Source organism: Monoraphidium neglectum, assembly GCF_000611645.1.
Source record: "Monoraphidium neglectum strain SAG 48.87 unplaced genomic scaffold scaffold00416, whole genome shotgun sequence".
Taxonomy (NCBI): domain Eukaryota; kingdom Viridiplantae; phylum Chlorophyta; class Chlorophyceae; order Sphaeropleales; family Selenastraceae; genus Monoraphidium; species Monoraphidium neglectum.
In genome coordinates, this window is record NW_014013212.1 from 1 (window position 1) to 27474 (window position 27474).

General features: G+C 62.8%; 6 protein-coding genes across 6 annotated transcripts; 2 read left to right on the plus strand and 4 right to left on the minus strand.

Annotated features, from left to right (window-relative positions):
- Positions 1 to 337: 337 nt before the first annotated feature.
- MNEG_3334 (hypothetical protein) lies at positions 338 to 544 on the minus strand (the record flags this gene model as incomplete). Its single annotated transcript, XM_014048184.1, has 1 exon — positions 338 to 544. One exon carries the CDS (start codon positions 542 to 544, stop codon positions 338 to 340), a length of 207 nt encoding a protein of 68 aa, XP_013903638.1.
- Positions 545 to 3942: 3398 nt separating this feature from the next.
- On the minus strand, positions 3943 to 5674 carry MNEG_3335 (hypothetical protein; the record flags this gene model as incomplete). The annotated part of the gene is made up of 3 exons (XM_014048185.1): positions 3943 to 4104; positions 4258 to 4557; positions 4757 to 5674. The coding sequence occupies 3 exons, from the start codon at positions 5672 to 5674 to the stop codon at positions 3943 to 3945; spliced, it is 1380 nt and encodes a 459-aa protein (XP_013903639.1).
- Positions 5675 to 11829: 6155 nt separating this feature from the next.
- MNEG_3336 (beta-1,4-mannosyltransferase) lies at positions 11830 to 13984 on the plus strand (the record flags this gene model as incomplete). Its single annotated transcript, XM_014048186.1, has 3 exons — positions 11830 to 13008; positions 13248 to 13530; positions 13950 to 13984. The coding sequence occupies 3 exons, from the start codon at positions 11830 to 11832 to the stop codon at positions 13982 to 13984; spliced, it is 1497 nt and encodes a 498-aa protein (XP_013903640.1).
- A 490-nt stretch (positions 13985 to 14474) lies between these two features.
- Positions 14475 to 17410, minus strand: MNEG_3337 (hypothetical protein; the record flags this gene model as incomplete). The annotated part of the gene is made up of 8 exons (XM_014048187.1): positions 14475 to 14699; positions 14937 to 14989; positions 15240 to 15551; positions 15741 to 15797; positions 15981 to 16013; positions 16299 to 16568; positions 16815 to 16909; positions 17253 to 17410. The coding sequence occupies 8 exons, from the start codon at positions 17408 to 17410 to the stop codon at positions 14475 to 14477; spliced, it is 1203 nt and encodes a 400-aa protein (XP_013903641.1).
- A 637-nt stretch (positions 17411 to 18047) lies between these two features.
- On the plus strand, positions 18048 to 19996 carry MNEG_3338 (SNF1-related protein kinase catalytic subunit alpha KIN10; the record flags this gene model as incomplete). The annotated part of the gene is made up of 4 exons (XM_014048188.1): positions 18048 to 18101; positions 18203 to 19127; positions 19372 to 19535; positions 19838 to 19996. 4 exons carry the CDS (start codon positions 18048 to 18050, stop codon positions 19994 to 19996), a joined length of 1302 nt encoding a protein of 433 aa, XP_013903642.1.
- Positions 19997 to 21904: 1908 nt separating this feature from the next.
- Positions 21905 to 27326, minus strand: MNEG_3339 (dehydrogenase/reductase (SDR family) X chromosome-like protein; the record flags this gene model as incomplete). The annotated part of the gene is made up of 10 exons (XM_014048189.1): positions 21905 to 21921; positions 22360 to 22435; positions 22650 to 22750; positions 23058 to 23142; positions 23605 to 23652; positions 23989 to 24088; positions 24497 to 24590; positions 25047 to 25113; positions 26325 to 26439; positions 27199 to 27326. 10 exons carry the CDS (start codon positions 27324 to 27326, stop codon positions 21905 to 21907), a joined length of 831 nt encoding a protein of 276 aa, XP_013903643.1.
- Between the last annotated feature and the right edge of the window lie 148 nt (positions 27327 to 27474).

The window sequence follows — 27474 nt, forward strand, 5'->3', positions numbered from 1 at the left end:
GGGTGGGGGTTGGGGCGGAGAGGGAGGTGGAGAGGGCCGACGCGACTGCCGGGTAGCTGAGGGGCTCGGTGGGGCGAGTATGCACATGTGACCCCGCTGATTAGCACGGGTTTTGAGCGATCGAAGTCGCGAGGGCGCAGCTGCCCCGGAGTGGATGCGCCGTCACCACCGGGTGTGTGCACGCTGCGAGCAGCGGCGCCCCGTCGCGCACCTGGCGCGCTCGCGTCTCGAGCTCAGCGATAGACTGGCTCACATCCACACCGTTCTCCTCTGCAACCTTCCTAACCTGTGGAGCGCAACGAGCGGGCTGAGTACGGGATATAATATAACGCTCGCGTCAAAGCCCATCAGGGGGCGGTGGATGGCTGACCTCCTTGATGCGCTTGTCGAGCTCTAGCAGCGGCTTCTCAAACTCCAGAGTGGTGATGTTCTGCGCCCTGTCCGTTGCGGGGCCGAACCGCGCCAGCATCGACTCCACCCACGCCTTGCCCCGCTCTTGCAGGTCCGCCTTTCCGGTCTGCCCCATCTCCCCGAGGGCCCGCATCTGAGTGGCAATCCTAGGTGCCGAACGGACACATGGAGCACTGCTGCGGGCCCCAGCCAGCCTCTGCTGCCCTCCTAGGCGCATGTGCAGTGCCATCGCAGCGCGCTGGCACAATGGGCTATGAAGGGTGATGGTTAGGGACAACGGACGCGCTGTACAACGTGAATTGGGCTTCACCTGATCGTTCGGAGGGCCCGTCTGCCAAGCTACTCGCTCAACCTACGCAGCATCGACAGCGTCCCGGGAGCGCGAGCCACACACGCCCTTGATGTATACAGGCACTTGTGATATTTTCTTCAGCTCTAGGTCACTGTCGTGGCGCAATGCCCTCACTGCCTCACTCAGTGATCTTGACTTCTGTCACTACGACGATCGTGCGTGCTTTGACGATCTATCGAGCCGCCTGTGCGCAAATTCAACTCCTTGACGAGCCCCAAGCATTGCATTGACTAGAACACCTGCCTGCATCGCCTTCTGTTCAGACCAAATACGTCCCTGGTCCAGGCACCCCGTCATGCCCATGCTGTACAGACAGCGCGCCAACCCTGCTGCCTCCGCTCGCGCCTGCGCTGCCCGACCGCGCCACGCCGCCGCTGGCACTGCCTCCCCGGGATGCCCGGCCACCCGTACTGCCATCCCGTTGGCGCCGCGGCGCCGCAGCGCCGTCCCGGTCGCTGAAACGGCCGCTGGAGCCAAAGGAGCACGCCCCCGTGCTCCGGTGCGCGCTGAGCACCTGCCGCCCGAGGCTCGACGCCTGGCCCAATGCAGGCCCGCGGCTGGCAGTGCACAGCAGTGCCTGCAAATGTTGCGATTGGCGCTCGGCTGGGCCGCGACCTCACTATTTGTGTTACGGCGCATTCCAGCCCAAGTTGCACAAGTACAGTTTCCGCCCCCAGCGCTGCGGCGACACGCGCACATGAGCCGCTGGCAGCAGCTTGGACCCACCTGCTCTTCTGCCCTACTGAGTGCCTGCTTCAGGTGCGCGTCCCTTTTGGCCCTTGGCAGCCGCACAGAGGGCGCCGTCGTCGCCTCACTGGAGACCTGCGGAGCCAGACGTGCACGAGGCCGCTCACCCCCATTTAAAGCAGGAGCAGGTCACGCACGTTCGCGGCAAGCAAGGGCTGCTGCAGCTTTCACCGGCCATGCGCTGGCAGTCAGGGGTGGGGGCGCAGACGCCTGCACCCTCGCGCACCTGATTTCCGAACGCGGAGCGCTCCGCCCCCGCGTAGCTGCCGGGCGCTGGGCCCCGCACGTAGCTCGGCGCGTCAGACGCCGCGAGCCCGCAGCCCAGCAGCATCGCCGAGCGCGCTTTACCACCATGAAACGTCCACTTCGGCGCGTCGCCGAGGTGCCCGACAGGCATCCTGCGGTGTCAAAGGTGAGGGCAGAGGTTGCGGGATTGCGTGTGCTGCTTGCACGCATGCACACCCGCCCTGGCCGCCGTGTGAAACTCCTCTGACACCTGTGTAATCCAGCGCGGTCGCCGACGCAGTTGCACACCCCGGGGCAATGACAGTGAAATGATCCCCTGCTACACAGCTCTGGATGGTATCCAATACACGTTTCGGTACAAACGTATCTCTGTCGATCACACAACGTGCGCCAACCTGGGGGCTACGAGCACAGGGTCAGAGGACAGACCCTTGCGGGGGCGCCGCGTCGGCTCGCAGGCAGCGCGGCGCTCCCTCCCTATGCGAGCCACCGCCGCCGTCGCCATCCGCGCCACGGGCGCCTGCGCGCGACAGCGCCACAAACGGCGGCGCCCTCATTGGCGATGATACACGCAAGGTGTTTGCCCTGGACTTTCACCGCCCCCCGGACCTTCCCCCGTGTGAAGCGGCTCACCGGCTGGCCCAATGTGGGAAAGTCGGTTTTGTAGTCACACGGGCCAGGACTGGCAGGCCTCCTATGCTCGGCATCTCGGCAGCTGATAGTAATTGCCGGCGCGCTGGCGCACCGCGACAGCACCTGTGCACGTACAGAGCCGACACACGCGGGCGGCATTTGGGGATTGGTCACGCCGTGCTGCCGACACACAGCCTTTTATACAGAGGCGGCTTGCAATGCGCAGACATTATGAGGCCAGATCACGCTGCAGCACAAAGCAGCGACGAGCGTTGAAGGTGACTGGTACAGCCGTACACACCTGTGACTTGCCCAGGCCTGGACTGACGTTGTAAACTGGTCCTGGCGAGGCATGCCCCAGCTGCAGGGGGTCGAAAGCAGGGCCGCCGACCTTGCGCGTTCGGGCTCCTTTGGTGAAGGCCGGCGATGCCCCTGTCAGCCGAGTAGACAGGACCTGCAGTGCGCAATGCATGCGTTCTTAGTCTTGATTGTCTGCCACAGCATAAGGGAGGCGTTCTGCATAGCGAGGCCTAGCTTCCACTCGGCGGTTCTGACCTGGCAGCCGAACATGGAACGTGTTCCAAAATGTGCGTCATCTGACTCGATCATGTTGTGGTGGATAAATTAATCTTGTGATGCCAAGACAGGATTCCTCGTCCTGCCAGAACGTGGAGTTGCGTTTATCACCGTATAGAGCGCGAAAAGGCATCCCTAAACTCGCAGGATATCGTATGCATGATGTAGTCATATAGACCTCACTGATACGCGACGCGACATTAGAAGCGCATGGCCCACACGCACCGCCGCTGACTACCCGGACGAGTCGCCCTGCGACGCACCCTGTTGGTTCAGCCTATTCACATTTTGCACAGATGACGTTGATGAGGACGCTGCTGGGCATACTTGTGAGGGCAAGGCAGCGGCGAAGACGTATTGAGGGGATGGGTCGGGGCGCGCACCCCCCCAAACCGCGCCTTGTTCCCTGACCCCTCAAAGCACTTTCGCTGCTATCCTCACGGCCGCCCAACCTCTGCCCAGCCCCTACCTGCAGCGCCGCTCTGCTGTGACTCCGCACGCCCGCCACCAAGCTGAATTACGTCCCAACAATCGGGTTACATACACATTGAGGTTGGCCCCACTACGGAACACAACACAGTCATCACCATCTGAAGAACTTCTTCAGATGCCTGCCTTGAAGGCAAGGGCGCTTGTTTGAATGCCTATCCCCTGCCAGACAACCTGTCACCAACGAGCATACAGGCGCAGGCCGTGCGTGATTTATTTGCAAGGGTGTGTAGAGACCTTCCCATCGGCCTGCCGGTGGGAGTGCAACAACCGCATGGCAAAAAGCAGAGCTGCAAGGGGGCAAGAAAATGGCACGCCAGGCCGCCAACACCAGCACTGGCGACGCCGCTGCACGCCTACTGTTTATAGATCAACGGGCCTTGCGGGTCGTGGTGAGCAGCGATGCATGGTGGAAGAGCGCGGCCAAGCGACGCGCAAGGGCTCGAGGCTGGCGGAACATATTCCAGGCGCGGTGCTGCCAAAGCCTACTATGATTTGAGCGGCGGCTTGCCGGCGGCCTGCGCGCGCCGAGTCGCGAGCGGACCGCCGGTGCCGTGCTTGCCGCCGCGGCTGCGGCTGCCCGTGGCCGTGGCGCGCGCCGCGCTTGGCCCTGGCGCCCCCTTGATCGGCGCGCGTGCCGCGGCGCCCGCCTGCCGAGAGGGGGTTGAACGGGAGGGTGCCCGGGTGCGTTGGCCAGCCCTGTCATTGATAATCATCATAGCACCTCAGAGAGCAACTTCATGCTTCTTGCGCACCCAAGGATCACCGGCGCAGACATTGACACCCTTCCCCTGCCGGCCCACCTTGTGCCTGCGGCCCGCCTTCCGCTCCCCGTGCCCCTGCTGCTGCCGCGGGCTTGACGGCGAGTGCTGCTCCTCCCGCTGCACCGCCAACGCCGGAGGCGGCTGCGGCTGCTGCGGCGGCGCCGCGCCATACAGCTCGTCTGCAGGCGCAGAAAACGCCTCTGGCAGCACGTCCCTGTCCGCGTACGCGCGAGCCTCGGCCACGGCGCGCACGAAGGCGGCGGCCTTGGAGCGGGCGGCGCGCTCCGCGGATTGCGGGTGGTCCCACGGGGACAGGTTTCGCGGCTCCAGGTACGACACCTGCGGGGCGGGGCGGGTGCAAAAGAATACAACAGGTGCAAGGTCGGACTCAAGTCGGGCGCCAGCATACTCGCCTTGTTGTGCCGCGTCAGGCAGGCAGGCAGGCTCGTGGCGGCGCCGCAAACGCGGCGCCGCCCGGATGACGCGGGCGTCCTAGGAGCCCTGGCGTCCATCCGGCGCGTGGGGCCGAGGCGCCCACCTCTGCGCCAGGCCCGAAAAACCTGACCGGCACGCGAAGCGCGGGGCAGCCGCCGCCAGCTGCCTCCCGCGCGGGCGCGGGGATCGCGGCGTCGTCCGATGCCAGCGCCAGGCAGGGCCACCACGGGAAGAGCGACATCTTGCCCCACAACAGAGTGCCGGGCGCCGGGCCACGCTGCTGCTGCTGCTGCTGCTGCTGCTGCTGCTGCTGCTGCTGCTGCTGCTGCTGCTCTTGCTTGTAGGGCACTTCCTGCAGCTGTGGTGGTTCTTGCCGCAGAAGCAGGGGCTGCGCCGGGGCCTGCTGCGAAACCGAGGCCTTCTTCTGTTGCTGCTGCTGCAGAGCGGAGGCCGCTGCCGTGGGCTGCAGGGAAGCAGCCGGCAGGCACAGCTTGGATGGCTGCTTGGGGGACTGCGCGGATGGCGGCGCCATTGAAAGCTTGGTGCCTGGCATGAGCTTCAAGGGTACCTGCGCCTGCTGCTGCACCTCGTCCTCCTGACGCACTGCTGCTTGCGTCGCCTTGTGCTGCTGCTGCTGCTGCTGCTGCTGCTGCTGCTGCTGCTGCTGCTGCTGCTGCTGCTGCTGGTCCCGCAGCTGCCGCCGCAGCTGCCCAGGCGGCGGCGTGTGCTGGCCCTCAAACAACGGGCGGCCCGGTGGCGCCTGGCCTGTAAAATTGGCATCGCCGCCGCCCTTCCCGGGCCCCTCAGGCTGGGACCAAGTTGCCACCTCTGCCGCCGCCGCAGCCTGCGCCCCCGCGGAGGCCGCCGCCTCCGCCACGGCCGCGGCGGCGGCGGCAGCCGCGGCGGTCCCCTGGTTGGCGCTGAGCGAGCCTGAGGGTTGAAGCCGCAGCCGCGGCGGGGGCACGCTGGGCTGCCACAGCCAGCTGCCCCAGTCCGGGTCGGCGCGCGGCGAGACGGCCATCGCCGAAAATAATTGCCGCGAGAAGGAGCCGCCTGCCGGCGGGGATGATGAGCGAGTGCGAGCGGTTGTGGACTGCTGTGGGCTGCGAGCACGCACCAACAAATGCTTGAATGGGTTCTTGGAAGGTAGGTAGCGTGCTGGAGCCCCCATCATGCTGTTGAGCCTCACTAGACGGCGTCAGGGGTAAGGCGCAAACATGCGGCAAGTAGGTGAGGGTGAGCCCAGCAAAGATCTGAATGATCTGAGCTCAGTCTCACCTAGCCGTGGGCTACCGCAGTCCATGCTGGCAGGCGCCCATGCGCCTAAATCCAGCGAGTGGCTCCTGTCAAATGCTACGGCACCCCCCAAGTTGTTGTGGTCGGGGTCAACCGGCGAGTATGGATCGCATGGCAGCGGCGAAATCGAAACGGCGCCGATATGCTGCGGCCACCCATCTGCGGTGTGGGCGGCAGCGAGGCAACCTTCAGGCCGTCAGACTGATATTAAAGCGCTTTCCAGGTCTATGAGAGGCCGACGCAGACAATCACGCACCCACACTCCAAGTGAGTGTCGCGCAGGCCCGAACTCACTCCCGGGCTTCTCCCCGCCGGAAATCCAATCATCCAAATCCTCATCAGGCAGAAAGAGGTTATGGTTCATGTCGGCCCGGAAATGACACGAGGGCTGGTTGCGTGTTTCACCAAAGGCCAAAGATATGACACCAAGCTCAGCAGGACGATTGGCCTTTGTATGTTGAAGACTGATGGGCGAGCGTGACGTGGACGGGAAGCACTCAGCCGCGAGCACACCGAGCGCTGCAGGGCAGCTTCGCCCATGCACAGTCGGGGATGCACTGCTGACTTCACCGTCGCGACACACGAGACAGAGCAGTGGCTATGATAGGTGAGCACACATGAGATGATCAAACTTGATCTACATCGGGTTGTGTGGCTGCACCTGAGTGAGCGAACCAGGGCCCGGTCGCCGGCCGGCAAACCGCCCTGGGGTGGCGGTTGGTGCTGTTTTCTATGTGGCCACGGCACTACAGGGTCGGCCTCGGCCAATAAACCGCACGTTTGTGCACGCGCGATGCACTGTCCTGTTACCATTGAGAAGGCGATATGGCTCAACTGACACGTGTGATCCAGTCAGACCCCTCCATCGAATTATGCTGCAGTTGAGTTGACACCATAACACGGTTGACATTCCATCGGGCCTGACACACAATGTTGTCCGGTGATTTAATCAGCTTCACCAGCAGCAATGGACGAGCCTTCATTATGGGAAACACCTGCCTTCCCAAGGGGACTGACGGGCCAAGTCCTGGCAAAACGCCTCTGAAACGATGCACGTTTGGCCCCCACCACTGCTGGTGCTGCAGGGCTCTGTGCTGCATAATTGGTTCTACAATACAGATGGGTTTGTGCAGATGTGTTACACGCGGTTTTGCAGTAGAATTTCTTGTTGAGGCTCAGCATGCCATGCACCTGCGTCAGTGCCCTGCCTGGGCGATGTCCACAACCCAGCCCAACCCAAATGCTGTCGCATGGGCAGCAGCTTCTGCCGCTGCAGTGCTGACAAATGCCACTGACCGAGTAGCCCCACCTGCCTGTTGATGGCGTCCTCGCTGCTGGGATTGCTTGCTGCCACAATCCACTGGACGTTTTGTACCCAGCAAACCCACCTATCTTGTAAAACCTGTGCTGCCCTGCCTGCCTCCAGCGTGTCGTTAGTCGACATTGCAAAGCCATCTGCCGTCACGAGTGATGAGCCAGGACCGCGCTTTCGCAGCTCATGCAGTACATCTGATCCACTTTGTCGGGCCTTGAAGTGCATCATCTCGTTGGAGCTGTCGCCATCCAGCACCAGTATGGCTGATGGATTGCTGTTGCTGGACGCCATCTGTTGAACCCTGCGGCAGGGAGCAGCCACACCGTGACGTAACAGAGACGCATATCAGCCAGTACGTTGTGCGTGCGTGAGGGCCATGGCTCTTGAGGCGGATGTGCAAGTGCAGTGGTAGTTTACCGAAGTGCCAGATTCAATTCGGAACGCTGCACTGCCCCTGAGTGCAGCAGCTGAGGAGCTGCAGACATTGCCTGCTTTACTGCTTTGTCACAGGAAGCTTGGTCCCAACTGAATGATAAGGTAAACACCACCTGGTTATCTGTCAGGAACTCGTCCGTTTGCTTTCTTGAACATTTTCCCCTTGAACCTACCGCGTCCTCCACTCCCGCGGCTGGGCCGTGCGGCCTCCGCTTGAAGTTTGCCGTTCCCCTGTACCTGGACCTAGAAGTACAGGTATAAGGCCAGGTGTGGTGCGCTGGTTGGGTCCAACAGGCACCCAGGGATGTAGGCTGAGGCCCCTGCAGCGCCATGCTTTATGGGACTGTAGTCATTGGCTGCTTGCGAAGACTTCACAGTCCTGCTGACGGCATGAATGCAGTCAACAGCAACGCACAACGCGCCTCAAACTTGGAGGCAGGCTCTCATTCTGGTAGTATTGATCAACCCTGGCCTTGTGTTGCGCTGCAGCTTGTCTTTGGAGGAGTCTGAAGGCCCCTGCATTGCTGTCGGGTAAGAGGGCAGGCTGGGTCTGGGGCATTGGCGTGCTACTGGCACGGCTGCCTGTGTTACTGGAGTACTTAGATACGTCTCTCTTACATAATTGCATGGCTGCTACCTACCACAGGGTTCAACAGATGGCCTCCGGCAACATCAACCCATTAGCCATCCTCGTCCTGGATGGCGACAGCTCTAACGAGCTGATGCGCTTCAAGGCCCCACAGACTGGATCAACTGTACTGCTTGAGCTGGAACAGCGTGGTCCTGGCACACTCATGGCGGAAGATGGCTTCACAATGACGACTCATGACACGCTGGATGCAGGGCAGTACAGATTTTATAGGATAGGTGCGTTTGCTGTGCAACACGTCCAGTGGGTTGTGACAGCAAGCAATCACAGCAGCGAGGATGCCATTAACATGCAGGCGGGGCTACTCGGTCAGTGGCAACTGTCAGCACTGCCGCAGCAGAAGCTGCTGCCCATGCGATAACATTTGGGTGGGGCTGGGTTGTGCATCGCGTAGGCAGGGCACGGACACAGGTGCATGATGACATGCTGAGCCTCAACAACAAACTCTATTGCAAAACCATGCGTGAGACATCTGCACAAATCCACCTGTTTTGTACAACCATTTGAGCAGCACAGAGCCCTGCAGCACCGGTGGGGGGGGCCAAACGTGCAATACCCCACCCATCCCAACTTCCCTGCCCGAGCTATCGCTGCTTTACTGCTACTGCTGCCCTGCCCTTCATCTCTCACCACATCTCTCCCCCTCTTTGCACCTTGTACTCACGACCTGCTGGCTTCCCTCGCCGTGCTCCTGTGCTGCTTTTGGCTGTCCACCACCTCGTCCATCTCTGCCTCCAGGCGTAGCAGGAGCAGGAACAGGTGAGGCGATCGCACATCTTGCAACAAGTGTCACTGCATGGGGCTTGCGCTCAGCATGTGGCCGCCACTGTTTGGGGGTCGTTGCCTTTGCTGCCACGATATGCCGGAGCCTGGGAGCGGCCACCTGCTCTCACGTCGACGTGGGCGCGTGCTCTAGGCGGGCGCGTGCTGCAGCGACTCCGTGGCCATGTCATGCCGCGTGCCATGTAGCTCTGAGCACAGTTTGCAGCAAGCACACACAAACAATTGCCGCATCACTGGGTGGGGCTCGGGCCTGCGGGATGGTGCTACAGCAGACGTTGCTGGGCTGCGTGGAGGGGCTCGATGGTCTAAGTTTGTTGCACCCCCAGTTCTTCGCTGCACCCTGGGTGGCATTGTGTGAAATATGTTGGCTTGGTATCCGATCACGTTGTCCGTCCCTGTCTGCCATATGGTGGCCTCCGGAGTGGCGCCACACATGAGAAGGGTTGCTGTGGGCGAGGCCTCTGCAGGGTTGTGAGCACGGATCCGGATGTGCATGCTTGCACGAATTCCTTCTGCGCAGTTGGAAGAGTCATGAGTGAGTGTGTTTGTGGTATTTGCACCCCAGCAACGGACTGGATTAGGCGAGCAGGGCCCATGCTGACATTGCTTCCATACTCCTGCGCCTCTCTCCCTGCTTGGCCTCTTGCCCTCCTTGCTCACTACCCTCTGTCCTCCATCCTCCCTGCACATGTGTTGTTTTTCACCCAAAGACCTGGAGGCGCGAATAGAGGCTCTGGAGAAACAGCTGGGGCGGCAAGGTGTGCTTTGTGCGTGTGGCACCACTGCATGCAACAGTCGTCAAATGCGCTGCTTACCGTCTCTGCCAAATGCCATGCATCTTCTCAGGGCCTGCCTAGCATGGGCTGCATCTGACATGTCTGTTCTGTCGTGGCGAGCCTGCTGCAAACCACTTTCTTACATCTCAAGTGGGCATTGTCAGACTTGCGTGTACGCGTCAAGCTGTGCCTTTTCTTGCCACACAATGCTGTCTGTGTGTTGTGTGCCCTACAATGCTGCCTATTGTATTTCGGGCCATATTGCTCATTCGTCGCCACCTGCCGGGCCCCTACCTGCGCGATGCAAGGTGAGGGGCGGGCTGTCGGCGGCCGTCCGCTCAACAGTGTGCCCTTGAGCGATCAACTGGCACGTACGCTGCACCTCAGCTTGGTACTTATGGCCCGTGGTGTGATGCAGGCGCGTGCCTCGTTGCAGGGGCACAAACGTGGCATGCATGCGCAACACCACACTGCTTCTGCTGATCATTTTTGCCACGGTGCTGCCGGACCCGCCTCGGCATTCCGGCTGCTCCAGTGCCTTTCATCGACGCTTGCATCCTCATGCCCTGGACCACGCAGGTAAGCGGGTCAAGGAGGATCCGCTGAGAAAGACAGCTGAGGCAGCTGTACCTACTGTTCCACACAGCCGGGCACCAGCAGCCATCACAGCAAGAGCAGCAACACCGGGAGCCGCGGAAGCCCAAGAAACCTCACAACGTCAGTTTCACACATGGTGACATGACATTCAACATGTTGACTGTTGACACGACTTCCCCTAAGAAGGGGGTAACCTTGAGGTTTGACTGTTGCGTGTGTTCTGCAACATACATGCAAGGCGCGCGGGGGCGCGGGCGCGGGGCGCTCTCTCAATGTCATGTTCGCTCGTTGCTACACATCTCTGGTTTAGCACTGGTGATGGACAGCTGACGTGCTGCCTAAAATGTCATGCTACGCCCTCCATGAATTGCCCACGAATGCTTAGTCATGAATTGGGATGTGCGCGGCTCCGGGCAGCACCGACAGGTTATTTCCTTCATGGCTGGGCGGTCAAGCGTGCATGGGCTTGGTCGACCGATGGCGATTGACGACTTGCAGGTGGTGTGAGTCTGCCCATATTCAGCATGGGGATATTTGTGTGTTGGGGCGGTGTTGGTCTATGCTGGCTCTGTGTGCAGGCGGATGGCCACCGTGGTGACCTTGTTACACCCAGCTATGTTGCGTGCGCGTGCTGCTGCAGTGGAGCTTATGGTTAGCTGGCCTTGACATGGCTGCTGGCTTTCAGCTGGGGCAGCAACGTTTCTGCTGGTAGTAGGGCGAGCATGTGGTGGCTGCGTGCATGGTAGGCATGCAGGGCCAGCTGCTGGCCCCTGCTGTGTTGGTGGCAGCTGCCTGGCAGCCAGGCATGCACGACAACCAGCACCACGACCAAACTCACTTATGGCAGTCAATCATGGGGTACAGCGATCAGGGGGTGACTTGGTTTTTTCTTGAAGCTGTGCACAAAGTGATGGGAAATGTGCACAAAGTGATGGAAAACGCTCAACTGGAAGAGTCCCTTGTGTGAAAACTGTCCCTGAACCCGCATACATATACTACTGCTGTCACGGGAGGGAGTGATATGCTGAGCAGGCTATACACACCAGACACAAATCCTATCATACCGCTTTGTCCGAGAGGGGTGGGAGCTGGCTGTGCAGTCAGCCATGAAGTCCATGATACCCTCCCTGCATGGTGCTGCCACCCCAAGCCTTCTCAAGGTCGATCCCTCCACACCCGTGTGCAGACACACATCAACCCTGCATTTGACGCAACATCTCCAACTGCACGCAAGCCTAGATCACACCGTACCGGTATCAAACCACCGTCGCACCCGCACATGACCACAGGCCTCACGGGCGCATGATGGAATAGATAGTTTGATAATGGCCAACCCAACTGTGTGGGTCGTCGTGCTCGGCGACTTCGGCCGCAGCCCGCGTATGCAGTACCACGCCTGGTCGCTCGCCGACGCCGGTTACGACGTGCGCGTGCTCGCGTCCCCCGGCTCCCCGCCGATCCAGCCGCTGCTGGACGCGCCCAATGTGCACCTCCACTACCTGCCGGCCCCGCCGTCCTGGGTCGCGGCGCTGCCGACGCTGCTGTCGCTGCTCGCCAAGGCGGCGCTGCAGGCGGCGCTCATGCTGTGGGCCGCGCTCGCCGCGCTGCCGCGGCCGGCGGCGATCCTCATGCAGAACCCGCCGGCGATCCCCGTCATGGCCGTGCTCTGGCTCGCGGCGCTGCGCCACCGCGCGGCGCTCGTCATCGACTGGCACAACCTCGCGTACTCCATCTTGGCCCTGAAGCACGGCCGCCGCCGCTGGCTAGTTGCGCTGGCGCGGTCGTACGAGCGCCTGCTCGGCCGCTGCGCGGCGGCCCACTTCACCGTGACGAAGGCGATGCGCGCGTTCCTGCGGCGCGAGTTCGGCGTCGAGGCGGCCGTCCTGTACGACCGGCCGCCCGAAATGTTCAAAGCGCTGTCGCCGGGCGAGAAGCGCGCGGCGCTCTCGCGGCTCGCGCCGCAGCTGCGCGCCGCCGCGGTCGGCGGCGGCGCGGTCGACGGCGGCGGCGGCGGCAGCAAAGGCGCGGCCAGCGCCACGCAGCAGGAGGCAGGCGACCTGGTTTCATGCCTCGGCGCCGGCGGCGCCGGGGGCGACGCGGCGCGGCTGCCCGCCATCGTGGTGAGCTCCACCAGCTGGACCCCCGATGAGGACTTTGGGATCCTTTTGGACGCGGCCGTTGCCTACGACGCAGCAGCAGCAGCAGCAGCAGAAGCAGCAAAAGCAGCAGCCGCAGCAGCACCAGCAGCAGGTGTGGGCGCCTCCTCATCCTCCGCAGCCGCCCCATCGCCAGCAGCCGGCAGCTTCCCGGACGTGCTGTTTGTGATCACGGGCCGGGGGCCCCAGCGGGAGGAGTATCTCGGGAAAATATCTCGGCTGCAGCTGCGGCACTGCGCCTTTGCGAGCGTGTGGCTGGAGCCGGGGGACTACCCGGTGCTGCTGGGGTGTGCTGATCTGGGGGTATGCCTGCACACGTCGTCGTCGGGGCTGGATCTTCCGATGAAGGTGGGAGGCGCTGGCAAAGACCGGTGTGCGCTCGGTCTGGGTGGAAGAGACACCCACATTGGTGGCTGTCGCTGGCTGCAGGAGCGGCCCGCTGTTTCCCAGGAAACTACCTTGCAGTGCGGGCGCGGGCTTTGATTGCGCCTGCCTTCACCAGCGACTGCGTACCATAACAGCACACACCAACACACTCACGTCTCCACCTCTCTCTCTCCTCGACTCATGCGTGTCGTCCCCATCAGGTGGTGGACATGTTCGGCGCCGGACTGCCGGTCTGCGCTGTGCGCTACGAATGCATCGGAGAGCTGATAGAGGACGGCGTCACCGGACTGCTCTTCGACAGCCCGGAGCAGCTGAGTGGGCAGCTGCAGCGGCTGCTGCGCGGCTTTGGCGCGGGTGGGGGCGCAGGCGAGCTTACGCAGATGCGGGCAGCGGTGGCGCGGACTCACGCAGGCTGGCGGTGGCGCGGCAACTGGGAGGAGGTCGCGGCGCCTGTCATTGCGGCGGCGTGCGGCAGCGGTGCAGGTGGGGGAGCTGGCAGGCAGCGAAGACAGAACGTGCGCAGAGAGTAAAAGTTTGGGTGTTCGCGAACAAGCTCACACGTTTCAGAAATCAAAACGTTTACACACAGACGAGGAGCAGTCAAGATAATGATGTTCTCAGAGAGGCACACGTGGATCTGGTCGAAATGGTCAAACGCACTTCAGCGCTTGAACCCCAGCTTTGCAGCTGGGCATGTAAACACAAGGGTCAGCAGTGTGCGGCGCCTGCAGCGTGGGAATTGGCCAAACCCACGAGTGCAAACAGAATCAGATCTGTGGATGAGCAAGCTGGTATAAAATTCCTGAAAGGAAGCGGCGGTATAAAACCGGTGGTGAATACGGTCCAGGTACGAAGCTTTGGTGTAAATGTGGTTTGTTTGACGACCTTGACCCGCCCCACAGACATCGCAGGTCTACCTGTTTCAGCGCCTGTGTAATATCCCCCGAGCGTCCAGCACGCGTGGCTGGCCGCCATTGATGAACAGGTCATGGGACCGTCGGTTGCCCTAGCACGCGTTGCTGGCTGGCAGCCCATGCAGGCGCAGTGTGCAGAAACGCGTCGCCGCGCTTGCATCAGGGAGGAAGACGGGGAGGGGCGAAACGCTGGACCCCCTGCATTGCCTGGGGTCGCAGCCAAACTACAGATCGCGGCTGATAGGAACAAATGTGCAAAGCCCTGCGCATGTCGGCGCTGCGGCCTGCTGCCAGCGCAACGCAGCCTGAAATATTGTGATGCGAGACTGGTGTGGACAGCGGCCTTGCTGTCTGCCGAGCTGCCTGTGAGGTCAAGGAAGTCCTGCCAGCTGTGGTGCTGATGAGCGCCACGTGGGCCAGCCCAAAAATCACGGCCAGCCAAGGACGCCAACTCTCGGGCCAGGGCTTTGCCTCGGGGTGCTGCTGCTCCCGTCCGCAGCCCACCGCAGCTGTTCAAATGAGCATGCGGCGGGGCGCAGGCGCCGGCCCCGCTGCAGCGGGCTTGCGTGCTGCCACGGGCGAGGCCGCCGGCGTTGACGCGGCGCTTTTTGCAGCCATCTTCTTTGCTGGCGCTGCCTTGGCAAACGGCGGCTCAAGACCCATGTCACGCGCCCATGCGTGGCCGTCGTCAATGCCCATCTGGACAATCTCATCGATGACGTCAGGAGTAGGGGGCGTCTGCAACACAATGATGGATAGGGGCCCGGAGAGGGTGCTGTGACGCATGCAGCATTAGGGGGATCTTCAGGTGTGCAGCAATGACACTGAGTTGTTAGCTGCAGCACCCAGCCAAGCACACCGCACGCTGCACTGCAGCGGGGTGCATGCATGCAGGACGTCTCTTGGGCGCGGCTCGGTGCCACATGGCAAGGCAAGCGTCGCAACGGGGGCCGCAATCACGCAACAACTCCTCACCAGCACCATCAGCATCCAGCGCACGATGGAAAACTTGTTTTTGGCCCACTTGCCTGGGCAAAGGTGAAGGGCGTGCAAAGGCAGCAGAGATTTGCTGTGCATGGCCATACGCGTGGGCCTGGAAACACTTGCAGAGTGCCAATTGGGGGTGCTGCTTCGCACAACCGCCACACCCGGGTCTGTTGCAGGTGGGTTGTTTGGGCTCATACAGGTTGAATGCCCTTAGCTGCTCAGACCACATCTCTGACGATGCTGCCCAACAATTTTGTATCAAGCTTCCTCGACCCCCCGAACCCCACGCACCCGGCCAGATGTCCACGCCGCCCGCCAGCTGGTGCAGCCGCGCCTGCAGCGTCACGTACGTGTACCCCGCCGCCGCCAGCTTGCCAAAGTGCTGGTCGGGCTGCATCACACGGTTCCTGATGCCCTCCAGGAAAAACCGCACTGGGTTGGCCTTTGTGGTCACGTTGAGCACCTGCAGCAGCTCTGGCCACACCCTAGGGTCCATGGCGTCCCGCAGCACCTCCGCGGTCGTCCACGGGGGCAGCACGCTCATTTTTATGCAGTACGTCGTGTTGCCGGTCGGGCAGGGCATCGGGGAGCGGTACGCCCCGTCTGCAACGGCGGGGGCGTGGGGGTTGAGAGGCGCAGCACAGGGTTCGCATGATGGCCAGATCCCACAGCTTTCATAATACGCCGCACCGAAGTCAATAAGCACAGTTGGCGCTACCACTGCACAGAATACTCCAAACTGATCGACCAGGGTGTCTTCAGGGCTGCTGAGGTTTTGGGCGACGTGCTCACCATATGTGGTCTCGTTGCGGAACTTTGTCATGGCATCGGGGCCAGACCAGAGCGGCACTGTGGTTGGTAGGAGCAAAATGCACACCCTGATGTTTGACCTCTCAGACCAGAGGTTTGACTCACGCAGGCGGCACGCTGCACGGCAGCTCGGGCGCTCGCTGCGCGGCTGTGCGGGGCGCTGCAGTGGCCCTGGCGCGCACGGCGGGGCCGAGCCGACCTCTGTTTGTGGTCCACACTCACCATAAACGCCTGCGTGAACGGCGTCCATTAGGTCTGCAGGGGGATTGGTCGGTGCAATCACATCAGCACGGTGGTCGCCGGCCAATCAGAGCAGCGCGCGCTCCACTCAACCACTGGCCCCAGCTTTTCCACACAATCCTCGCCAAACAATTCACATCAACAGCCCAACTCTGTAGCATTCCACAGCTGCGCCAGTGGCCGCCTTGATGCAGCAGTCCTTAGGCTCTTGAGGTCATCACCACTGCCCGCTTCCAGCCGGCCGCCGCCGCAGCCCCGCACACCCACATGGAGGCACATCCGGCCCCCTGCACGGCTCACCCTGGCGGCTCTTGAATTTGGTCACGTAGTCGCCCTCGGGGATCCCCACGCGCCCGGCCGGCGTGCTGAGCGCCATGTACGCCACCGACATGTTGCTGAGCCGGATGTGGGCGTCTGCCGGCATCACCTTGTCCGCCATGCGCACGACCTCGTCCCCCAGGGTGCCGGCGCAATTATAGTTGGCGCGGCAGCGGGCGGCGAAGTCCTTGCCCAGCTTGATGAACTCGTCATGACTTACGAAGCCATAGTCAACGGCGGCGGATAAGATGCCTGTCAGGGCGGGCGCGCGCACGGTGTGTGGGGGTCAGGTTGACTGGAATGTCCAGGACGGGGCTGAATTTGTGTTGCGTTTGATTCTTGCAGTTGGCCGCCAGCAGCGACACTAAGGAGAGGCCTGGCCGGTAAAAACACTGCTGGATTACTGACGGTGATGCAGCCACGTCCGCGATGCGGCGCGCGAGGTGCGTGCAGTGGGTGGGCACGCTGCCGGTTCCGCAGCGTGGGGCGCTTTCGCACCCGCGCTGGCGCCGGCGATCTTCGTGTGGCCTGGCTTTATGACGCCTAGCTGCTGCAGCACCTTAGACACCCCGACGTAGTAGAACAGCAGAAACCTGTTGTCATCGGGGGCGGTGTAAGGGAAGTTACGCCAGAAACACTCTGAAGGAGATGAATATTGGGCTCGTGGCAGCTGCTCTGGCTGGCTGGGGAGGTGCTGGCATCCCGGCCGTCCCAGTCCAGTCCAGTCGGCCGAGTCCAGTGCAGTCCAGATGAGGCACGTGGCTGGTCGTGGTACCAGGTGTAGGGCAGGCTTCCCAAGGTTGTGGGGTGCAGACATGGCTCCCTCATGTTTTGGGCCCCCATGATTGAGGCCCTTGAAGAAGGGGCCGCTGGCGCCACCCGCAGTGTTGGGCCCAACCATGCGCAAATATTTGCAAGAGCAGCACCGCCGCTCACCCTGCGCCAGCGTAGCCCACGCCCAGCGTGTTCTGCTTCACCGCCAGCTGCAGCGACGTAGTGTTGTGGAATTGGGTGCCGCTCTGAAGCGGCGCCACCGTACTGATGGGTGCCAGCACCAGCCTGTCCAGCAGGGTCGGTGAAGGCACCGCTGCCATATTTACACAGGTGCTGCGCTGGGTTTATGAGGTCTCCGGCCGGAGCGTGAAGAGCGAGCACGAATGCCCGGCCGCGCCAGCACGAAGTGATAAATGGCTTTACTCTGCCCTTTAATACATGAATAGACCAAAATAAAGTATTGGACACCGGTGGTGGATTTGGTGGGGCCGCTAATGCTCAGGGGTGACAATGGTGCAGTCACTTGGCGGCTTGGCGTTGTTGAACAGATACTGGAGGCACTCTTCAACCTGCAACACAACGATTGCATCAATTTAAAGTTTCAACTGCACTTGCAGCTTTTGCTGAGCCACTTTGCAGGACAAAGCGAGCTGCTCGCGGTTGCCAGCAAACCCACCCGCCAAAAACCGGCGGGCTGTGATCACGCTACCTGCACTTTGTCCTCACTAGATGTTGCAGGTTTGACAGCGATAACATTGCCGCATGCTATAACTGAACCACGAAGCACTTATCGTGACTGGAACAGCATCGCACCACGCCTTTCAAAGCCTTCGACGCCGATGTAGTCGGGAGCATCGCACCTACGAAGTACAAACATCAAAACCTGCCAGCAAAATGGCTGTGTTGTGCGAGGCTCCCGTGCAGGGAGCCCGTGAAAGCATCATCGAGCAGCCAAAAATGCTCAGCGATTGCAGGCTGGCAGGGGCAGAGGTGGCCACTATCATTGACCAGGTACGCCTCAGATTGTTTGTACGTTTGCTGGCTTTGGTGCCGCACAGCCGTCGCTTGATGCTGCTGCACCGCTCGCCTCCTCCCTCGGCACCTACCCGCAGCACACCATCCAGCGCACGGCCCTGAAGGACGTCCTCGTCCTGCGCCGCTTGGGCGAGGGCGCGTACGCGTACGTCGACCTCGTCGCCGTCGGCGCGGCCGCACCCAAGCTCTGCGCCGGCAAGCTGCTGCTCCCCCCGCCCCCGCTGCCGGCCTCGGCGCCGCCCTGCGCCCTCTCCCGCTGGTCGTCCGCCGCCGAGGCCGCGCGCGGCCCCATCAAGCCGACGCCGCCCTGCATGTTCTCCAAGCAGAAGGCCGCCTACGCCCACTGCGCAGGCTCGCCCTTTGTTGTCCAGCTGCTCGCTGCAAAGGCCGGCAGGGGCGGGCACATGCTGCTGCTCCTGGAGTTTGCCGAGCATGGGAGCCTGGCCGAGCGGCTGTTGCTCGACACACCGCAGCACCACGGCACGCAGCAGCAGCCCGAGCCGGAGTGTGAGGAGGGCTCGGACGGCGAGCAAGAGGACGGCGAGGGAGAGGACGGCGGCAGCGAGCAGGTGGACTCTGGCGATCTGGTCATTGAGATCGCGGTCAGCAGCGACGACCCTCAACCAGACTCCGTTCGCCACGGCACAATTTTGGAAAACGCCGTGCAGCAGCCCGACGCGCGTCCGCCGCCGCTCTCAAGCGGGCACCCGCAGCGCTGCGCCGCCCCGCGGCCGCTCGCAGACGCACAGCCGCCGCCGCCGCCGCCGCTGCCGCGCGGCGGGATCGCCGAGCCCGCCGCCCGCTTCTACGCGGCCTGTGCGCTGCTGGCTCTGGAGTGGATGCATGGCCGCCGCATGGTGCACCGCGACGTGAAGCCAGATAACATGCTTCTGTTCTCATGCGGATACCTCAAGCTCTCTGACCTGGGGGCCTGCTGCATCGTCCCGACGGGGCACGCGCCCACCACGCGCACCGGGACGCCGGCGTACATGGCGCCCGAAGGTGCGGGCAAAGGCCGGCAGAGCCGAGTGGCGCGCAGCTTTTTGTTCTCAAGCAGGCGGCTGGCTGGCGGGCTTGAGTGGGTCGCAGCCGTTCCTGTGCGTCCCGCTTGGATTAAAGCACTCTTTGCAGACGCAAAACGCCAAGTGGCCGCAGGTGCAGGCTGGAAAAAACGCATGCAATCTGGCCGCCAAACACACAACCCCACCACCCTCGGGCCCCCCGCGCTGGCGGTCAACCCTCGCAGTCAAGGCGGCGCTGCCACAGTGTGGCGCGGCCGACCTCTGGAGCCTTGGGGTCACGCTCTGGGAGCTGGTTGCGGGGCGGCTGCCAGGCTGGGCGGAGGACGAGGGCGGCCACAGCGGGCTCGACTTCCCGCAGCACTTCTCACAGGCGCGTGCGGGCGCTGCGGTCCCATGCTGGGAATGCAGCCTTTGGCGAGCCCTTGTGGTCCGCCGAGCTGCGGGCGGCCGACAAGAGGGGCGCCTCGCCGCGCAGCACGCGCACCGCGGCTCGCGGTGGGGCGGCCTCCGCTGGGACGGGGGCGAACCTTGCTTGTCGACGGGCCGCTAGAGAGCTAGCGCGCTCCCCGACGCTCCCTTGACTCGGGGTGGCAGGGAGTGTGGCGCTGCCTAGCCTGATTCTTCCCTTGCGTGGCTATTGAGGGCTGACGTATCCTGTGCATCGTTCCCCATCTCCCCTCGCCCGCGCAGGAGTTGCGCTGCCTGCTGACGCGCCTGCTGAGCCACGACCCCTCGGGCCGCCCCTGCGTGGCCAAGGCGCGCGCGCACGGCTGGTTTGACGGCTTTGACTGGGAGGCACTGCGGGAGCGCCGTATGGCTGCGCCGCCAGTGCCCTTCCTCGGCGCCTGAGCGTCCAGGGGCCTGGCCGCGCCGCTGCCAGGCAGCCGCGCCCGCCTCTCACTTGCCGGGGTGCGACTGCGACGCTCATCCCCCTGCTGCTCTGATCCGCGAGCGTCTGCCCTCCATGCGCGCTGCAATCACAGAGCGCGCCCGCTTCCAAACACTTGAACCTTCCCAGCCAAACCCTTGCTGCATGTGCAGGGGCCTGCGCCCTTCTGCCCAGACCCAGCGAGGCGCAACAGCCGCCCTGCCTCCTGCTGGCAGGCCCGCATCCTTGCGTGCAAGCCGTGAGGCTTCACCACAGAGAGCCTGACTTTAGAGGCGGCTTATTGGCCAGCTGTGCCCCACTTCTTCGAGCGGCGTGTCGCGAGATTATCACGGCACACTCACGTACGAACAAGAGCCCCGTCGCTGCATTCGCGCTCAGCATTGCCTCGCTGCGCCGCGATGCGAGCTGCCTCGCCCCCCCCCCCCAACACACACATGCACACACACCAGTATTAGCTGCAGCAGCCCGCGTGACGGGCGCCGCTCGACCCCCTCCCTGCCTTGAAGAGAGTGTCTACGCGGCCATTGCGCGCGGCCATTGCGGCGCTGCAAGACGCGCCTTGTGCTCGCCCTTGCCTATGTAGGGACAGCGCGCGCCGGCCGCATACTTCCCTGTCTTGCTTTTTCAGGGGTCCTCCCACCCTCAGCTCATTCGTGCTTTGCCTGCTTGCTGGCACGCATGCCCAGCCGTGTGCTCTCAAGCACAGTCAAACAGTCAAATACTCAAGGTAACTTACTATACACGCCTTGAAAAGGCAGGTTTACAATGGTCAAACGGCATCACTGATCTAGGCTGCGCGTCCAGGCACCCCTCGCCAGAGGATGCGTGCATGGATGGGTGGGTTGGTTCCGTCAGAGCATGTGCATGTGTGCGCAAGCCACGGCGTGGATGCTGAGTGTACGCTCACATTGATGGTCACATTGATGGGAGGGTGCCTCTGCAAGGTTTGGTGCTGCCCAGGGGAGATCGGGTGCACCTGCCTTATGCAATGCATGCTGCATTCCGCACCATCTCAGCACAACACGTAATGACAACCATGAGCACAAAAAGCCACACTGCCAAACAATGAGGGCAAGTCTACGGCTGTAAGGGGCTCCAAAGCAATCGGGGCCGGCCCATTGGCAGGGCGCTGCCGCATCTGTAGGCACAGGCGGGAGCCACCGCAACAGGCACACACTGGCCATCAACAAGGCTCGTTGATCCCAACTGTGCAGCAAGGCAGCACGGCCGCCATTGCCTGTGTCGAGCTGCCCGTGTGTGGCGACGGCTGGCAGTGCTGGCCCAGCTGCACGTTTCCACAGGCCTGCCACGCAGGTCGCCATCCAATCTCCACCACCGGCCCGCGTCTGCTGCATGGCGCCGCTCGCGCAAAGCGGGCCGCGCCTGTGCCCGGCGGCATGCCCGGCGCGCTCAGCGCGCCGCCGCAAGGCTGCGGCCCCGCGCAGGCAGGGACGGCAGGGCGTGGCCCACGGCCTCCTGCAGGGCCCTGAGGGTCTCCTCGTACAGCTTGATGCGCGCGTCCTTGGGGTTTCGTGCGATCCGAGGTTTGCCAGGAGGGGTGACAAGGATACCGAGGACGTGGACGTCGAGATTGTTTGCAAGGTGAGGGCCGGCAGGCAAGGGGAGGGCAACCCCATGTGTGGTGACACTGAATTTGGCTTCATATGAGGGGTGCCATGTGATGCGACGCTTTGCAAGGCGAGACAACTGCCTTGCTTAGGGGTGATGCATGAGGGGCGAGCCGACTGCCGCCCGCCGCACGGCGCAATCACATACAGCAAAGAAGCAACACTACTATGGCAATTCGCAGGTGCCAAAGCACCCCCACCCTTCCTCAGGCCGTCTCACATAATCGTAGACGGCGGGGTTTAGGGCCCAGCGCTCGCTTGAGTGGAACATGTTGGTCAAGTACTGCAGGGATAGGGGGCAGGACGGTGTTGGGAATTGCAAGGGCCAGAGCTGGCCCGGCGCCCGCTGCGCTCTGGCCCCCGTTGTGCAAGGCAGCGGTGCGGTGGAATTGGGGAAGGATGATTTCAGTCGGGATTGGGGGTTTCAAGGGGGGATGGGCGGCCACAGCAGGGTGTAACAGGGCAATCGAGTGGCTTATCAGCAGCGGGGTCATGCCGCATGCGCGTGCACAGCCGGCTTGGCGGGGTGGTCCCGCTTGGAGTGCAAGGGGGGCCGGCTGCTGAGACACCAGAGGCAGGTGATGGCACGCCTGCGCAGTCCAAAGGCCGGGCGTCCGAGGTCGGTGCAGCACTGTTGGTGCATGTGATGGGGCGGGCTGCTGGGGCCGGCGGTGGGGGGGCAACAGTCCACGCACCTGGGGCCCCGATGTAGATGCCGCCCTTGCCGTGCAGCTGCGGCGCAGTCGCCGCGTACAGCGCGCTCTGGGCACCCTGTCGCGTCACGTGAGCGCGGCGCGGTGCGCGCAGCTCCGTCTTTGCTTTCCGCTCTTCGCAGGGTGCCGCACCAATGCACAGCGTTTTCGCCATTGCCAAGCAGCAATGGCAGGCAGCACTGCACCTGCGGAGGCCCTGTTGTTTGTGGTGAGCGTGCTTTGCTGTGCAGGTAGGCAGGCAGCGCAAGGCAGGTCGCCGCGCGCCCGTGCACCTGCAGGGGGCTCTGACCCGTTAGGATCATTTGGACGTAGGTCAGCAGGCCGGCGGGGTAGGACAGGTCGACCTTGTTGGGCAGCCCAGTGGCCACAATGCCTGTCAGAGGGACAGGACGCCGGCATGGTGGTGGCGGTTGTGGTGGTGGGAAGCGGAGGCAGTGGGACTTGCGTGGAGGGTGCCGGTTTGGGGGAGCACCGACCGGGTAAGGCCCCCGGGCCGACCGAGTAGGGGCGCTGCGAGGAGCGTGCAATGGTTGTGGCGCGACGCGCGCCATGGCGAGAAATCAGCACCGCCCAAACTTCGCGCGCCAAACCCCAGTCCCCGCCACACGCCTGCCGTCTGACGCCGAGGCCCGCACCACTGCCGGCGTTGGAGCCGCCACCGGCGCGAGCGCGTCGCCCACCTGGGTGCACTGCGAAGCAGTCGATGTCCTTCCCAGCCAGCCTCAGGCGGCGCTGCAGCTCGTGGCTCCACATGATCTGCATGGCCTGCAGGGTTTAATGAATTGATGCCGGATTCATGTGCATGTGCATGTGCATGGGGGTAGGAGGTGGGGGGTGGGGGGGATGGAGATGGTGATGGTGATGGAGATGGTGATGGTGATGGTGATGGTGATGGTGATGGTGATGGTGATGGTGATGGTGATGGTGATGGTGATGGAGATGGTGATGGAGATGGTGATGGTGATGGGGATGGGGACGGTGTGTGTGGGGCGCAATGGCGTGAGACACCTGGATGGGAAGGGGGTGATGGTCTTGTGTGTTTTGGGTGAGGTGAGGACACAGTGTTGAGTTTGCACATGGATGCAGGTGTGTTGACAAGCTTGGAGTTGGGGGAGCCGCAGCCACCCATTCGCGGCCCTTCCCTCGCACGCAGGACAGGCATGCACTCTCTCCCCAGCAGGGCGGAAGGTTGAGGGGTGCCCCTTTCCTCTCGCCACTTGAACTGACCTTGGAACGGCCGTAGGCGGGCATGCCGCTAGTGCCCAGCTTGGATCCCTGGGATGCGCGCCGCATCAGAAGCGAAGGGGGGGAGGGGAGTCAGAGGAAGGCAGGCGGAGGGGGGGGGGTGAGCAGATGCACACCATGTGTTTGGGGAGACCTTGGCGTGATCTGCGCCCTGCGCAGCCCTTTGCCGCCCTGCGCCAACCTGCAAACCGCCCTTTTGAACGACCGCCGAGTGCCTCACAACACAGCAGACCATCCATGCCCCGCATCCGTTCTCACAGCTTGCCGAATTATAAGCACCACACGCCACAACAACGCGTGCCTGCTTGTGTGTTTGCAGCACACGTTTGCACCCCCTACACACACCCATGTCACCCGCTGGCCCACCTTGATGTCACTCAGGTCCACCCGCCCGAACTGCTCTGCGGGTGACGCCAGGGTGACGATGCGGCCACCAGGGCCGCTGGCGGCGATGTGGTCCAGAAGCCTTTGCCGTCGGGGTTGGTGGCGGGGGCGATGAGTCGTTGCAGGTCTCAAAAACGATACATAGGCTGGATGGGCGGGGTGCCGGTGGAGAGTGCAAAGTAAAACAGCTGTGGCTTTGTTTTTCGAGGTTTCAGCACTGGTTTGCATTTAGGACTGTGGATCAGATTGCTGACCCGGTTGAACAGGCACAGTGGGTCCCTCATTTAGTGACTGGCCTTGGTGGCCTTGGGACGTGCATGGGAACAGTGTGAATGACCGCACGCCCCACCAGCTGGCAAATGCGCTGGACTGCCCCGAATGCAAAGGCTGTCGCAAGGGCGCCGGCGCCAGCAGCCGCCCCGTCGTCCCGCCTGGCGCGTCGGCCTGCCTTGCTGCCTGCAAGCGTGAGCAGCGATGCCGGCACCCTCACAGCAGTGCGAGCTCGCAGTGACCAAAGTAGTTGGTGGCCAGCGTCTGCTCGAAACCGTCCTTGGTGGTGGCAAACGGGGCATCAAGGTAGCGGCCTGCGGGCAGTTTTGGTTGGTCAACATCAGGGGTCGATCATCCCTTCTTGTCAGTACGCAGGAAGGGCACAAAACATTGAGCTGTGTGCTACGAAGGAGCGGGGCGAGCGGCGGCAGCTGTGGATCGGCGGTGGGGGGCAGGACGACGTGCGGGCAGCCGTCAGCCAGCAGCGCGCTGCCCCAGCGTCGACTGCTGCCAAAAGTTTTGTCTCGGGTTGGAAATGCAGGCCCCTGTCATGCGGGGAAGACAGCTTGCACCCTGCCTTCCCTCAGATTTTCAGACTTGACATGCAATGCGTCACCAATGCACGCACTCCCTGTCTTGCCACGCAAGCGCCCTTGTGCCCCCGCCTCCTACCTCTGCGACGACTAACGTCCTCGGTCCCCCTACCTGCCAACAGATACCCATACCAGAATCCCGTACAATGCCTTTGTCCATAATGCCTGCCCTCTCACCTGCGTTGAGCACCAGGATGTTGACGGGAAGCTTCCTGCTGAGAATGTCCTCTGCCAGCGACTCAACCTGCGAGCGGACAGGGGGGCAAAAAAAGCAGAGGGTGGGGGTTCACGCAGCACGCGCCCAAACCGTGTCGACTGGGCAGAGTTGCATCATTCAGGGTCGCCAGATTCAGGTAGAGTTAGGGTTTCCTGGTTCAGGCGGGAGGGCCCAACAGAAGGGCTTCGCAGCCAGGCCCCGCACTGCAGCTAGGAAAGAATGGGTGTGCCAGCATGCATTCTTTCCCTGCATGCAGCCCATCCCAGCAGCTCTGAGCTGCCCGCAGGAGCCGCCGCACGCATCTCCATCTCGCTGAGCGAACATGCGCCGCGCTTGACGCCTGGGCCGTGCCTGCTTTGGGTCTTCCAGGTTGCAGGCCTTGGGGTGCACGCGGCACCCAGGAAACTCCTCCTCAATGTCCCTGCATGATGTCACAATGATGGCACGCAGAATGAGGTACGCCCAATGCAAGCGCACACCCGCGCACGGAAAAACGCATGCATGTGCATGAGCACCAACGCACGTACGCACGCACGCCCCGACGCTTGCCAGCTCACAGCTGCCCAAGCCGGCCCCTGTGCACGCGGACCGCAGGCAAAGAGGTGCGTCCGGCATCCAGCGAGACAGCGAGGCGGCCCACGTCGCTGCTGCTCAGTCTGGAATCCGGTGGGTTTGACCCAGCGCATCAGTAACAGCAAAGATACATGGGGTCGTGGCATTCTGGGCACCATAGACAGGATGTTCCCCGCACCTGGCGGCCCACTTCACGAGCTGGTCATCGCGCCCCACCATTATGACTGCGGCGTGAAGGGCGGGGGTATAGGTAGGGGTAGGGCGGGGTGGGGCGTGTTGTGGGGTTGGACGTAACACAATGACGGACGATGCAGGGTTCGCCGCACCGGGAGGGGCAGTGGGGGCGCAGGCGCGCAGGATTGGAGCAGTTGACCCCGGGCGAGGGCATGAAACGGGTTCAGCGGCCGGCAACAGCGAGGTGCCAACGAAGGCAGCCAGCTGGCAGGGTGGGGGGGGGGCGGTCGGTTGGGCGGTGCAGGCGAAGCGAGGGGCGCCGGACAAAGACCCTTGGAGAGGCGGGCAGCAGCTCAGGCCCCGCACCTTCGCAGCCATGCTCGACCAACTGCGGCCGAGGTTTGAGAATTGTGGAGGGGCCGCACGAGGGAGTTCAGTGCGACACCGGAGCTTTCCTCGGCAGTCGCGGCCGCGCCAAGCGACAGACAGACGAGGCTCCCGCGCAGGCGCGCGTCACCGCGGCTCGCCTGGCGGGTGATCTCGAACCCAATGCCGCTGTTGGCGCCGGTGATGAGTGCGGTCTTGCCGCTGAGGTTAGGGATGTCGCTGCGGGTCCAGCCGAGGAGTCCCATGGCAGCGTGGAAGGGAGCGAGGTGGGCACGCAAAGCGAAACGTCGCGGCGACGGGCGTGCGTCTGTTGTCAAGGGATAATTGCGATTGTGACTAGTTGTGTTGGTAGATGCATGAGAGTAGGATTTCGTTCGCTTCCATGAGTTTTGTGAGATGTTGTCGACACACCACGTCACCGCGCTTCGGCAACAGATCGAGTTCGCGACGAAAGCTCGCAGTAGCGAGCTAATTCAGACGTTGTCAGGTTGTGATGACCGTGTTTATAGAGGGGGGCTGCACTGGCGCGGGGTTTGCAGACCCAGCAGTACCATACGGTTGTGCGCTGCGGCGCTCAAGCACACCAGAGCTAGCGTTCTCACATCACCACAGCACAGCGATGCAGCTGTTGACCACCTCGTGTGTCCAACTATTATGTGCTTGCATGCTGCGAAAACCCTCATGGTACCGACTATGTCAAACCCATGTCTGCATGTCCCCCATATTTGAAGACCTGAGCGGTGAAAGCCTGCGTTTTACATGTACACACACTATCATATGTGCATCAAAGCCTTTCGTGTGTCATCAGGAAAACCTCTCGCTCTCCAGCCACCCAACAGAAAACACAGTGCTCACGCGCTCGACGCTGCACACGCCGCTTTCGCACCCGCAAGCCTGCAGCCCTCTCGCCGGCCCGTTAAGGGCCCACGCGCAGTCACACCCCTCCCCCCCTGAAACCGCAGCGCAGGAGGCGCTTACAGGAGGCGAGCGTGCTCGTTGGTGAGCACGGTGGTGGTGTACGGGTTCGCGAGGTGCGCGGCCAGGTTGGCCAGGGGGGTGGTGCCGGTCGTCTGCGCCTGCACGGCGAACCCCAGGAAGGCGATCATGGCCAGGCGGCCGTTCTTGATCTCCTTGAGCTTGAGCTCCTCAAGGTTGCCCTTGGAGTAGCCCAGGAAGTCGAAGATGCCGCCGGGGTAGCCGACCTCGCCCTTGGGGAGGCTGCGGGGGTTTCAGGGGTTTGGGGGGGCCGCGACC